At 53.0% G+C, this 14,603-nt stretch overlaps 1 protein-coding gene across 3 annotated transcripts in view; it reads right to left on the bottom strand.

Moving 5' to 3' along the window:
- Positions 1 to 473: 473 nt before the first annotated feature.
- Positions 474 to 14,603, bottom strand: part of RAD54L2 (RAD54 like 2) — a 55,704-nt gene continuing 41,574 nt past the window's right edge. For all 3 annotated transcript variants that reach the window (XM_059664622.1, XM_059664623.1, XM_059664624.1), the window contains exons 15-22: positions 13,222 to 13,321; positions 12,361 to 12,566; positions 11,766 to 11,938; positions 11,077 to 11,273; positions 9,472 to 9,671; positions 8,960 to 9,049; positions 7,410 to 7,502; positions 474 to 6,083 (exon numbers count right to left, since the gene is read on the bottom strand). In XM_059664622.1, the coding sequence (XP_059520605.1) occupies positions 5,089 to 6,083; positions 7,410 to 7,502; positions 8,960 to 9,049; positions 9,472 to 9,671; positions 11,077 to 11,273; positions 11,766 to 11,938; positions 12,361 to 12,566; positions 13,222 to 13,321 (2,054 nt within the window). In that variant the 3' untranslated portion in view covers positions 474 to 5,088. The remainder of the gene's footprint in view (positions 6,084 to 7,409; positions 7,503 to 8,959; positions 9,050 to 9,471; positions 9,672 to 11,076; positions 11,274 to 11,765; positions 11,939 to 12,360; positions 12,567 to 13,221; positions 13,322 to 14,603) is intronic.

The following is a 14,603-nucleotide window of genomic DNA, read 5'->3' on the forward strand; positions in this document are numbered from 1 at the left end:
TCCCCACAGAGGATCTTTAATGCTCCCTCAGTAAATTTCCAGTGTTCCCAGGGCTCCTCCCCTTACACAGGGAAGAGTGGACACTCCCCTCCGTCCCCCAGCTCCTCAGGTTCCAAAGCCCTGGCTAGTTCTCTGGGAGGCAGTGGTTCAATCCTCTCACTCATGACAAATGGAGAAGGCTCATGTGGTGCTGCCAGGCCTCAGCCACTCAGCCTCTGCAGGCAGCCCCTGCAGGACTGAGGCCCAGTAGCCTCACGTCCCCTGAGGCAGCTTCACTGTCCTCTGGAGCCTGGAAAGGCAGTCCTGTCAGATGAGCAAAGGCAGGAGGCAGCTAGCGAGCTCACTGCCCCGATCACTGCAGGGTCTGTCTGCCCCGCCTCCCCCCCCCCCCCCCCATGCTATCCCTCTGTGCTGTTACATCCCTTTCACCACTTGCCAAACAGCTGTGCAGACAATTCCTTGATCAAACAAGATTGCCTTCTTGAGTTTAAATTTTATTTTACAAAAAGAGAAATAAAGAAAACTGATAGGCAGTTACACTGACTTACAATTGTTCTGTTTGCTTTTTTAAAAAAGTGACATGAAACACAAGTAAAAATAAATACGTCATAGAAACAGCCAGTTGCCCAGTCTCTGGGGCAGGAGCACCTGCCCTGCGAGAGGAGGGAAGCCCATGACTACACCGGCAGAGCACCAGCCACAGGTGCTCCTCAAAGCCAGGTGCAATCCCAGGCCTCAGGGGGCGTCCTGAGGAAAGAAGACGGGAAAACCAAAGCCAGGTGCCAGGTCCCTGGGGCCCCAACCCCCCCCCTTCCTGGCAGCAATGTGGCCTTAGTGGTTATCCACTGCGACCCCCTCAACCCACCTGGACCTCCTTCCCGACCCCTCTGGAGAGGGTACAGGAAAAAACCAGTCTTGAGCGGGCTAAGGGGATTCTTCTGCTGAGTCCCCAGCCCACCCTGAGTAACACAACCAGACAAGTCAGTTTACACTCATGTGCACATGAGCAGGTGTGTGCATATGCACACACACTCACAGGCACACACACACACACATACACACACCTGGGCTGAGCTCTCTTCCAGAGGAGGGTCCTGGATCAGGTCACAGTATGAGGTCCCCCCTCTTCTGAATATCACCCCAGTAGTGGTAACAGAAAGTACCCAAATCTCTCCCAGCCTCTGCCCCAGACTCTGCAGCCTGCCTGGCTACCTCTCCCGGACTCAGATGCACCTTTTCCTCAGTCACATAGGCCCGAGGGGGGAGGAGAGGCAGACACAGTCCCTGAGAGCAAAGAAGTTGGACATTGCCTGCTCAGGAAGTTCATTGTAAGACTTGGGTATTCATAAAAGGCCCAGGGCCAAGCTAGTGGCAGACAGACAGACATTTAGGGTAACAGTGGAATACACAGGGCAGAAGAGAAGCGCCAGTAGGAGGGGAATGGATGGGGAGGGCGACGGATGGAGAGTGAAGCACTCAGGCCTGGAGGGGCAGGTTCCTGGAACAGTGAGCAGAGGGCCAGAAAGTCTCCTGGGTCCACCAGGGAAAGGAGCTCCTCAGGAGTTCTGGTGGCAAAAGAGCCACTTAGCTGGGTGTACAGGAGGCCGGGGTTCGGAAGGGAGACTGGTCTTCTGAGGAATCACAGGGAACTGGGAAACAGGAGGAAGGGTCATGGCCAGGAACGCTAGGAACAAGGAATGTGAAGCCCCCAGACCTTCCACATGGGAGCATTCGGTTCCGGAGCAAGGCCAGGCTTGCACAGACTGAAGCGGACGACTTGCTCTGCTGACTTTGGGAGTGACGGTCCCCCCCAGACGCCTAAGGTTTGGTTGTCTGTTTCCACCTATCAGCAGAACTCCCCTAGCTTTGCTTCAGACCCTGGAGTGGGAAATATACTTAGTTGTGAATCACAAGCATATAAACTTCAGACACTAATTCCTCGGGAAGAGAGTGCCAAGGACCAGCATTATCCTGAAGTCGGGAGATGACAAAATAGATGCTGAGCACAACTCGAGAAGGTGAGGACTTTGCAGAATCCAATCTGATCCAACAGGGTTCACTTACTTTCTTAAGTGGCTACTCTGTCTCTGTTCAATTTTTATCCACAGATACTAAGAAAAGGAAATCACACATCACTACACATGGAATCCTGAAGCAAGTTGTACCATATTCCCTTGGTGAGAACTTAGGCTGAACCAGCCAGACGGGGCTTCTGTAGAAGATGAGGGAAAGTGCCCGGGCCGGTCTCCCACCTCCCTCTTCTCCCCATTCCTCCCTCACGCAGGCCTAGACGGCAGGTAGAAGCCACCAGCAAGTGTCTCTATCAAAGCAGCTGTAGAACATGGCCCATGGCCTCTGAGACAGTCCCTGCTTCCCTCACACACATGCTCACTGCCTACCAGCACACAGGAAGAGGCAGCAGGGAAGTCAGAAGGGTTTTCACGGTCATTAAAAAAACAAACATGGAACTGGTAGCACCCCAATTTCCCGTGACCCCACCCCCACCTGCTTACACAGTATAAGCTGCACATATCGAACAAAGCCTTCTCCAGCCAGGTCTGCCTCCTGAAGCTATGGCCTCTCCCCAGTTATAGCAAGACCCAGCCCCTGGAAGCACTGGGTCAACAGCAGGCACACACTGTCTCTCATAATACCCATTCACTTCCTGATACCTCCAAAGCCCATCCCTCCAGTGACTGGTCTCAATTCCTTGCTGGAATAGTTTGTGGATTCTTGGAGCCTGCTGCTACGATGTTTTAGAGGTGCACACAGAATGACCCCTCCTTAGACACACACACACACCTGCTCTGGGATCCCAGTGCTCTGGGGCCTTGGAGGTATCAACTGTGGCCCAGGGTGTGAGTGCGCTCTGCAAACCGGAGACCTGGGGAGGCTCACACCCTCAGCACCAGCCTCAACCTGAAAGCCCACACTGAGTCCACTCACCACCCGCTCCTGGTGCATCTGAGAGAGCACTGGTGAAATGCTAGTTTTAAATTACTAAAATAATTTGCATAGCTAAATTGTAGGTCTAAGGCTTCTATGAGTAGGAGAGTTAAGAGTCTGACAGGGTGCTTATGAAAAGAGAAAAAAAGCGCCTTAAGTCCCACTCTTGGTGTTAACTGGACAGCGCGCGCGCGCGCACACACACACACACACACACACACACACACACGCACTCACACTCGTACATGCACACCCCCATCAGCATTCTCCTCGTCTCTTCTCTGGGAACACCCCCCCCCGAGTGTGTAAGGCCCCCCAACAACGAAAACCAGCTGGTGGAAGAGTTACAGAAGCAGCTACTACTAGGGGTGACCTGACTAAACTGCCTCCAGGACAGGGGAGGCAGGGGCAGCAGCTGCCCAGTGAGGACCCCCCGGGGAGGGGGTGGAGCTCTGCAGACAGACGCGGTGTGTTCATCATAAAGACCTGCCTGGAGCGGCCTCAGCAGGCAGGGAAAGCCAAGCGGAAGACAGCCAGTGTTTGCGCCTAAAGACTAGATGCCCCGCCCCGGCACTGGCAACAAGAAAGGGTTGACCCAGAATGGCTGGTATGTTCTTTTAGGACAAAGCCAGGCTTCAGGCTGCTATAGAGGAAGGGCTCCTCCATGTTCCTTCAGAGGATGGAGGTAGCAGACAGCAGGCCCACACTGACCATCTGATAGGCTGGGGAAGTCAACATTTCCCAATAGGAAATCAAGTCTGTTCCCTCAACGCAGCCATCTATGCACAGCATAGCGAGCCTGCCTCTAAGTCTAAGGACGCAACTCCAAATTTGGGGTCATTTACTTTCCAATAGCAAACTCCATGACCCCAAGTTTCCAGCTCTGTGGAACAAGTCTCATCCCACCAATTCTCCAGACACAGGAGTCCCTGGTCTTCCTGCAAAACATGGCTATTTGGTGCACACCTTGGTCAAGCCTGGCTTTCTTTCCATGGCCAATTCACCACCCTCGGGGATGCCCTCGGGGATGTGCTCACCGGCAGCCATGGGGTCTGGGGTATTTTAAAACTGCCTTTCCCATCTCCTACCCTCTTCCCTACCCCAGCCTCCCCCTCCCACTACCAATAACAACAAAAAGACACATGAAAAGTCTAAATAATAAATAATTGCCCGTAAGAAATAAATTAACTGAGCTCTCTACCAGGGAAGGCAGGGGCAGGAAAGGCCACTGGGACAGGCTGTGGGGCTCAGGTCCATCCCTGTGAAGCATGTCCTTCCAGCCTCCCCCACAGCACAGGGTTCCCCTCCCTGGAAAGGGCTGCTCCGAGGCAGCCACTAGGGAGAGGCAGAGAGGGGCAATGCCCATTATCTCCCCCAAATTCCACAACCAATGTGGCTCTGAAAACCAGGGACTCAGGTTACCTGGGCTCCTCTTCACCCACGAGAAGGAAACTTGTGGTTTCCACGGCTCTCCTGGGCTCACCCTGACGTTCGTTCTAACTGCCATGAACCACCACACTCTGATTTCCATTTTTAAAAAGATAAATTCATTTCCCCCCCCCCATTCGTCCCTCCCTTCCTCCCCCCCACCTTCATCCCTGCTGTTACATACACATACGTACATACATAAACACACACACGCACAGCACACATACCTGGCCTGCTTCCTTCCCACCCCCTAAAAAGACTCCACTTCACGTGGAATCGCAGTCTGCTCTCCCTGCCCACACTCCTTCTCTACCCGCCCCCCCCTCACTCCCCTCCCCTCTCTAGGCCAAGCTAAGTCACCCAGTAAGGCAGGTCTCTTGGGAGAGAATGTTCCCAAAGACAGAGATGGGATGTGAGTGCCTACACTCAGAGGGGCAAGCAGGCAAGCTGACAGCTAAGCAAGGCAGCAGGAAGAGAGGCGGGCTTCCCGGCCCTCCAGTCCTGTTTGGGTCCCTGATTTCCCACGATTGCTGCTCTGCTGGAATTTTTTGCCTTTGTTGGGCTGCAGCAGAGCCCTGCCACTATGGTCACCCCCCTTCCTTGTCCTCTTCCTGCCCCTCCTGCCAAGTGCCCTACTCTCAGAAGCCCAGACAGCTGCCTTCCAGCTTGGTGGGCAATGCTGGGGCCCTGAGTGAGGTGGAGCGGGGCTCCCAGCTATTTCCCAGTGACCTCTATCACATCATCGTCCTTGTCCTCATCGTCATTGGAGCTGAACCCCACCTCAGCCACCTCGTGAGAGTCAAATGGAGGCACCTGGGACTGGAGGAGGCCGCCAGCTGGGTAGCCCGCGTGGGAGGACATGTAGCCTGGGTAGACCGACATGCCCCGGGAAAGGTTGGTGGGCAAGACAGGGGTGGGGAAAGGGGCAAACATCCTCGGCTCGGACAGGAGTGGCTGTGAGAACGGGAGTGAGTAGCTGGGCAGCATCCCTGGAACAGAGGGGTTCAGCATGAAGGAAGGGGTGCTGGCAGTGACTGAGGTAGCCGTGGAAGAGGAACTGACGGGGCCTGCTGGCACCAGAGGGTCAGTAGTCACTGGAAACACCAGGCGGGCATCTGCCAGCAAATTGGACAGCTGGTAGTAGGAGGGGGGACTGCCCATAAACAGGGAGTTCTCCCCAGCCTGGGAGGTGAAGGGGGTGGTGAGGTTATGGTTTAAGGAGACGGGTGGCATGGCAAACCCGCCTGCAACTGGATACCCGTGTTCATACGGCTGCACGGGGGCTGGTAGATGGCCCTTCCTGGACCGCCGGCGGGCTGACTCCTGGGCAGTAGATGGTGTGACCAACTTCCGCTTGTGGCCCCTTAAATCCAAGACTGGGTGCCTGTCACCACAGGGCTGGCCGGTCACCAAGAGGGAACTGTTGAGGCAGTGGCTCCCAAGTCGAGGCTCCGTCCCAAGAGCAGTCCCAGGCACAGCACTGCCGTCCACCAGTTGGGCAGGGGGGCCGGGCAGGCCGGCGGCGGAGCTGGGGGAGCTCTGGCGGGACTCGCGGGCAGCGGCCACGTCCGCGTACTGCTGCAGCTCGCTGAGGATCTCCGGGCTGTCGGGAGAGACAGGCCTGGCCAGCCCCTCAGGGTCGGGAGCTTTGGGTGATGAGGCACTGGGTCTGCCGTTGCTCGTAGACTCGAGAGAAGGCCCCTGGGAACCTGGGGACAGAACGTAGGTGACTGAGAACCAGAATGGCCAGGGAGAAAAGGAAAACATAGGGGAAAGTTCCATGAAAGAACAAAAACATCCCATCCTGTGTCCCCCAAAATTCAAATAGTCTGATGTATAAAGTCACCCAGTTAACTTTCCCCGAGGAAACAGGTCTCTCCTTTCCCTGACTGTAAAACTCCACAAGGTGAAGCCCACGAGGTCATGGACATGAAATGCTAAGTCATCAGTCTTAACCCCAGTCAGGCTTGCAGTGACCAGGATTGAAGAAAAGAGGAAAGTGCTTCTAACAAGTCATCCATCCTGGCTTAAAACCAAACAAAAGCCTTGGCTGTGGAAGATGATGGGGAGGCCTGATGGGGACGCCTGGAAAACCGGCTCTGGCCTGGACCTCGGGCACATGTGGAGCTGTTAACTCGTGTGATAATGCTGCTGGCTCAGAGGGGAATGCCCTTGGCCTTAGGATGTGTGTGTGAAAATGTTTAGGGGTAAAAGTGACATGATGTCCTCGATTTGCAAATAGTTCAGATAACAGGAAGGGAGAGACAAAAGCGAGCGCATGGCGAAAGGAACAGTCATTGGTGTTGGCGCGGCTCCGTGGGTGCTCATGGTGCTGCTCTATCAACTGGGCTGGCTGTGTGCACAAAAAAGCAGTCTAGCTCTCGGTGCTTCCCGGAGGAAGGATGGAGGAGAAGCTCTCCCACAGGGGAGCCTGGCCAGAGCACCTCACTGTGAATGAGCCCACACACTCTTTAACCTGGTGATCCGCCCACACCTGGGGATTATGCTACAGATACACCACGTGCCTGGGAGACAGTTCTGCATGTGGAGTACAGCAATCTGAGCACCCCAGGACAGGGGACTTGGGACGCACGGTGCTGTCCCACCCTGTCCCACCCAGCGGCATCCTGTGCACACCCTCCAGGAGGCACAGCTATAGCAGATAAGGCACCAGCCCTGGGCTATCTATTGAGTGAAGGACTAACCAGTGTATTATAGAAAGTGAACATTCATTTGAAAGATACGAAGGAAAGTTATACACACGTTTTTTATCCAAACAGGCACACATGCTTTTTATCCATAAAGACACACACATCCCTGTACTGCATTCAGAATATCTCTGAAAATGACAGATGAGAAATGACTGGCTAGAGGTATGGCAGGAGAAAAACTTACTTTTCACTTTACCCCTTTTTGTACCTTTTGAATTGCGAACCACGTACACATTATTTACTAAAAAATTAATTACAAGTGAAACTAAACCAAAACACAACGCATGTCCAGCGGTGAACGGGAGGCAGAGCCGCATGCGATACCTGAGGCAGCCATCCGGCCATCTTCAGGGGCTTTGGGTTTGCCCGTCGCTCGGACAGCAAAGATGCGCCCGTCGCTGGTGCGGATGTACGTCCCTAAGAAGCACGAGGAAGACTGTGAGCGGCAGACAATGCCCTCCTGCCAGCCGTGGGCTGGGAAACAGCTGTAAAACTAGGTCTCCCACCCTCTCTCAGACGTCTGCAATGATTGGTGAGGACGGAGCTGCGGCCCAATATTAGCCCTTTTCTCCACAAACACTGACTGCATCAGCACCGCCACAGGCCCTGCTCTAGAGCCTGGCCCGCTGGGGGAGATGGACAGGCACAGGAGCACCCATCAGGAAAGGCTCATGCAGTGGAGGAAAGAAACGGGGGCGAGGAGGAGCACAGGCACTCTGGCCCACGCCTTCCTGCTTCAATGCCCTCTCTGTTGGTGGGAGCAATTCTAGAGCTGCGTTCCATTCCCAAACACTAATCTACCATCCCGTGCTTTTTTTTTTTATTATTATCAATCTCCTGGAAAATCCGGGCTGCCTCCAGGCCAGAGATTGGCAAACTTTTCCTTAAAAGACCAATTAGTAAGTAATTCTGGCTTTGTGAGCCATCAGCTCTCTCTTGCAACTACTCAACTCTGTAGCATAACAGCTAGTGCCGCTATGGTCTAAAATACTTATTTATGGACACTAAAAGGCGGATCTGGCTGGTGCACAGCAGAGCCTGCCCTTTACCCACCCTGCTCTGGGCCCACAGGAGCATCTTTTCCTTGAGCCTAAAGGTCCTGTGACCCAACAGAGGCCGGGGCGAAGCCTCCTTACTGACACCGAGCCTCAGGAGCTCCCAGAGTGAAGGCTGGCGGGAATGACAGGCGTGGACACTGTCCCGACAGATTTCATCCCAGCAGTCTCACCTTCCTTGTAAGGAGGCAGAGGCAGTGGATTTTCCCAATGACCACACTTTGACCTACTTTCCCCTCCTGTTCTAAATCCCACTCTTCTCTTTTAAATTCGCCAACAAAGAGTGAACCCACAAAGCCTAGCACCCCACTCTTGGACCCTAATAAAGGCAGAGACCCAGGTCCATGTTCTTTCTCTTTCTCCCCCGTGACCTCCATGTGAAACCCTCGGGCATAATGTACCCTCCAGAACTTGTGAATAATGCTCTTGTATCTACAACGTTCCCTGATGGCTGCTGTGTGTTCCAGTCATAACAGCACACGGGCTGGTTCAGCCACAGCACTGGCTCTGGGGAAATGTCCACGGGGTCCCACAGGTGCGTGGGGCCAGGTGAGTCAGGCATTCCTAGCCAACAGCACCGCAATCGATAGGCTGGGACACAAAACACAGTGTCTATCCAAACCCACCCCAAATTCTCCATAAAAACCATGTCAAAATACAGGGATGCGGGGACCCTAACTCCCTTCTCTTAAGCCACTGCCAGATATCCTTGGGGCCCCGCCCACAATACTGAGCTCCTGGAAATGTCATTTCCTCATGCTTCCTGGATGTACGGATTCTGCTTCCCTGCCCGGACAGGGGGCGGGAGGGCAGTCTCACCTTTCGTCCCGCGGATGATGTGGATGCTCTCCCCAGCGTTAATTCTCGCCTGTACATCTGTGGAGCTGTTGAGTCCAGGAATAACAATATCTAGTGAAGACACAGACCTCAGATTTAGATTCCACAGGGCCTGACTAAAGCAGGGAAGGAAACCACAGTCCACATCCACCCCGTTTCTCAGCGGATTCTCTAACACCTCTCGGTGGGCAAAGATCAGAGCCAAGGACAGCAGGGCCCGCAGTCCTCTCGCAGCTGTCTAATAGAGAATACTCCGAGAACCAGAAACTTCTGAGAAATCTGATCATCTTTTGGGTCAATTTCCCTGATTTAACTAAAATTTCATAGAGTTTCTGGTTTAGAAAGTTGGTTCAAATGGTTATTTCTCTGTATTTTTTCTCCTCTTGGAGTTATTGGCAAGCGCCTGCTCCACATCACTTTAGGATGTTTGAGGTGTTAATAAATACTAAAATTCCTGCGTGAACAAAGTGATTTGAAAAGGGACAGCACCCAACCTGTGGTGGTGACCACCTTCTGCACAAGGACGCCCGCGCGCTGCAGGTAGTTGATGGGGAAGTTCATGGCTGGGTTTGTGCTGGAGGCACAGCTTACGCCGCCTCCCAGGGGGACATGCCGGGGCATCATGGGGATGGGGGTGGACTGCACAGGACGGACACTGGCCACAGGCTTCTCATCGCTCTTCAGCGTTGGCTGCCTGTGAGAGAAGGACAGCGCACTCAGAGAGGTCGGCAGAACAGCCACCCTTCCCTCCTGCGGAGCCCTTCAGACCCCCCCTCCCCCCTCCCCCACAGCCTCAGCTGCTGCTGAGGAGGGTCAGAGGACTGATAGAGCATGGTCAGCTCAAAAGACAAGACGCAGGGCTGAGGCAGTGGAGGCAGAAAGGCAGCGAGGGATGACGCTTCTCAGAGCCTAAGGATTCCGATGTCAGTGGGATGACGCCTTTATGGGGATTCGGACGGTTTATCTACACACACAGGCACTCGCCCTTGGAGGACAGTCAGGGGAAGGCAGGGATGCAACAGGGAGGAAAAGTTCTTCAGCCTCCAGTGCATGCAAGCTGCAGACAAACGGGGGTGGGGTGGGGGTGGGGGGACCTGACCACTCACCAAGGAGAAAGGCCACGTGACGCCACATGTGCAGGTCAATTTGAGAGACCACCTGTCCAACCTTAATGGTCTTTACTCTCTGAAACTTCAAGTATCAGTAAGCAATGCAGACACCCCTCTCCTCTGCATTACTTTCCATTGGGCTCCTCCTGGGGCCACTCCCCAGGATACCCCTCTAGTCACGACCACCACAAAAGCAGCAGCAGCCAAAACCCTGTGCCCAGCAGCCAGGCCTCTAACTGGCACGGGCCCATGGCCAGCCTCTCTTTCCATTCAGCAACAGGCTTCTCCCCACTCATATTCTAAACAATTCTAGAAGTTTGCTCACGGAAAAGGTTTCTCACTCAGGACTGGGGCACAGCCACAGAACGCAATCCCATGAGCAGCAGCAGAACGCACTGACAGCACTCCAAGGCCCGTAAAGACCTGGCCTTCACCCTTGCACTTCAGAGCTTAGCAAGGTCTAGGACAGTGATGGTGAACCTATGACACGCGTGTCAGAGGTGACACGCGAACTCATTTTTTTGGTTGATTTTTCTTTGGTAAATGGCATTTAAATATATAAAATTAATATCAAAAGTATAAGTCTTTGTTTTACTATGGTTGCAAATATCAAAAAATTTCTATGTGTGACACGGCACCAGAGTTAAGTTAGGGTTTTTCAAAATGCTGGCACGCCAAGCTCAAAAGGTTCGCCATCACTGGTCTAGGACCAAAGTGCTACGGATAGGACGGGCTGTACGGGAGGGCTGGGTCTCTGTGTTTTGGGAACCTGCACCTCCCAGAACACAAATGGACTCTCCTGAGTCCCAAGACCAGCAGCTCACTCCTCCTGCCAGAGCCACTTAAACCCCGGGGCTGTGGACTGCCTGACACCTCACCCAAGAGCAGGCCCGCCAGTTCTCAGCAGCCGAAGAGCAGTTTACACAATGCCGCAGCGGGAAGGTGTGGCCTGGCCTCACAGCAGACCTTCCTGCCCTTTCAGCGACTCACCAGTTTCTCTGACTGAAGGCAGGGATGCTGGTCAGGCTCTGGTCGCTGGCGGGGTAATACTGTGCGTACGACGGGCGGGTGTAGGGGACTGATGTGCGTTTGTCTTCCTCATAGCTTTTCTTTGCTGCTTTTTTCTCCGCCTTGGTCAGCTTGTGATCCCTTCGGTTAAGGAGCAATGACTCATGCTCAAAAGGCTCCTGGGGACACAGGAGGGTGTTGATTTAATTATCAGTCTTTGTGCAAAATGATGGTACACACTGAGCCTTGCTTTGACACCAAGGAAGGGCTAGCTGTCTCCAGCACTAGCGAGGAGCCTGCTCGCAGACACACGCAGGTTCACTGTCCTGCTGTCAAGAGTATGACTCACAAGTCTAACAGCACAGCTTCAGACCACCTACATCTGCCTTCCACAAAAGGAGGGCAGAGGTCAGAGAATTAACAGGCTACATTTTTAAAACGTGCCATCTCTCTTTCTGCTAGGAAAACACACTGGCCAAATTATTCCACATGGTTGAGCCCAGCACTTGTAGGACCAGACCAGGGGCGGGAACTGCATGGGACAAGGAAAAGAACCCATGGCGTTCAAGTTGCCTGCGTGAAACAAAAGTTTGCACAAAGACAAGCTTGCCAGACGAGCCTCCCCCGCTGGCCGCTGGCCCGCCAGGGGCTGTTGCACTCGGGGCTCTCACCTTGGTGATGAGGTGAGGGTACTTCCGGCAGGCAAGCTGCAGGACGGGCTCCTTGATGCCCTTTACGTCCAAAGATGCTTGGGGAGCCGGCTCCTTCTCAACGAAGTGCAGTAGGTTCTCCACTTCCTTCCGGGTAAAGTTCAACATTGGATTGAGATCATCCACCACGCGGTCTGGAAGGGAGAAGACAAGGAGGCGGTCAGTATGTGGCAAAGGAGACCGCAAAGGCACAGCTACGGAGATCAGCAGAGAGAGAGAGGCTGCGGGTGGCACAACTGGCACTATACCTGAGCCACCGAAGGCGGCCCCTCCGTATCTGAAAGTTAAAGACCAGGTGGGAGGCCCTGGTAAAATGGAAGTATTATAACAGAAACCTGCTAGTTTAGCTCTTATACCCTAAACCCACCTTCAACAAGTTGAGGTCACTCCCTTCTTAGGCAATTTATTTGAGTCAGAATGAGATGAGAGGACCTGCTGGCTTGCTATACTGGAAGCCTGCCTGTATTCCCACAATCTCCCTGTCCCCGAACACCTGGAAACAGGAGGATGGCAGCCTATATCAATGTGTCTCTTCTGAACCTGGAAGGCAGCCCACCTGACATGCCCTGCTTGGAAATCTGACGGTCATAGATCTTCTTTTCCAGGGTGAAATCAGCCACAAGGCGGTAGATGTGGCAGGGCTTTTTCTGGCCGTAGCGGTACACCCGACACACTGCCTGAGCATCATGGCAAGGGTTCCAGGAAGCGTCAAACACCACCACTCGGTTGGCACCGATCAGATTCACGCCCAAGCACCCAGCCCTTTAAAACACAAACCAACAATCACAGAGCCTTTCGTTTTAAAGGTAGTTTTCAAATCAGTTTTACCCACCGTGACTCCTACCCCAACACCCTCCTCTTTGTCCTAAGCCCAACATACTGAGGATCCTGCTGTCCTGCTATGGACAGTGTATGTCCTCACCCACTCTAAAGTATGCCTGGAACATGCGACACGCAAGTGCCCCCAGCACAGAAAGCAGTCCGCTCTCCTCCCTGCTGAGTGTGATGTCACTTGGCGAGGGAAACTGCTAACAGCTCAGGAGAACGGCTGGTTCATACCCTATCAAGGGCATTCTACTTGGCATGAGACAAACAGGCCAGCAGCCTTTTACAGTTCTATTGCACTTCCTACTTGTTAAAACACTCTCACATTCTCCACATCGTCTCAGCCTCAAAGCATTCCAAGGGAAAAGCTAATTAAACCGTTGTTAATGAAGGTGTCAAAGAACTTAATGACAGTGTCATGATCGCCCTTTAACACAACTTCCTTTTGGTGTCTCCTCTCTCACTTCAAAAACAAGTCACAGCCCTGAGCAGATCTCTTCTGATGGAAATTGGATGAGCCTTTGGGGTGCCTGCCCATGTGGCCAATTGCCCAGAACACACCCTCTGGCCTATCCTCCCAGGACCCACTCACCTTGTGGAGAGAAGGAACAGCCAGGTGGTGAGGTTGCTGGGATCATTGAACTGATTAATGAGCCGCTCCCTCTCAAAGGCAGGGGTGCTACCATCCAGCCCTAGGACAGAAGGAGAACCTCAGAAATGGCCAGATGAGGGCAGGGGACACAGCAAAATCCTGGGCAAATGTGTTTTAAAAACCAAGCGCACACACACTAGAGAGCTCTGGTCTACCTTGAGACCCAAGTTCCTATAACTTAAAAATACCCCCAGGTGGTTGTATGCACAACAAGGATTAGGAACTGCTTCTCCCTTTAGTATCTTGTGTCGATTCTAAGGCCAAGGTTCCTAGACTTAAGAGTGCCTAAGAATCACCCTAAGTATAGAGGCTTGGCAGACACTGGCTCAGGTGGCCGCCTGCCTCAGTCCTGCAAATCCTGACAGAGCACAGATGAACCAAGGGTTTGTTTTGATAGGGATGATGTTCCTCCACTGGGAACCGGCGCTGTTAACAAGCTCCCCAGGCTGAGAACTTGCTACAGGGAGACACAGAGGAACAGATACGGCGCGGTGGGTGGGACATTGGAGTGAAAGGGGGAAGCTCGGAAGGAGTCCCTTTCAGTTAGGAAGCATGAGTAAGGGCAGGGAGGCTTCTTTTGACACCGTGGGCAAAGCAGAGAAAAGGGCAAAGCTAGTTCTCATAAGTTCAAGCACAGCTCAGCACTGGCTAATTGGGCAAATCCAGAGACAATAAAAGCTCCAGGCCAGACCTTGTGCTGGGTCTCTTCGCACCCCTGAACCTCTGATGCTTCTCAACAAGCACCCTCCACCCCACAGGAGACACCTGGCAAGGCCTGGAGACACTATCGGTTGTTATAACTGAGTTGATGCTACTGCCATCTAGTGAATAGAGACCAAGGATGCTGCTAAACATCCTACAATGCACATGACTGCCCCTGACAACACAGAATTATCTGGCCTAAATGTCAGTTTCTGGTCAGTAAGGGCCTGAGGTCAATACTTTTCAGCCTTTTTTTAATTTTTATTTTTTTACCACCTTCTTAAGGAACCTTTTTATACATTTTTCCCCAGTCACCATGCCCCCCTTGTAACTTTAACACCACAGATCTATTGTATGTTTACTTACTATATGCGTATTTGTGCTTTATTCTTCAAAAAGTTAAGTTTTTTTGCCCCAAGAACCAGTTTTCACTGTTCTAGGGATGCTATCTCCCCCACAGAGAATGCATGATCTAGACTTGTGTTCACTCCACTCCTTCCCCCTAGAATGACCTCTGGGCCGCACAAGCTCTGTTATCTGTCAAACCCTCTCCATGTTTGCAAGTCTAGTGCAAGCTTTGCCTCCTCCAGGAAGTCTTCTTTGACCATCCTCACCAGGAC

Source organism: Myotis daubentonii, chromosome 14, assembly GCF_963259705.1.
Source record: "Myotis daubentonii chromosome 14, mMyoDau2.1, whole genome shotgun sequence".
Taxonomy (NCBI): domain Eukaryota; kingdom Metazoa; phylum Chordata; class Mammalia; order Chiroptera; family Vespertilionidae; genus Myotis; species Myotis daubentonii.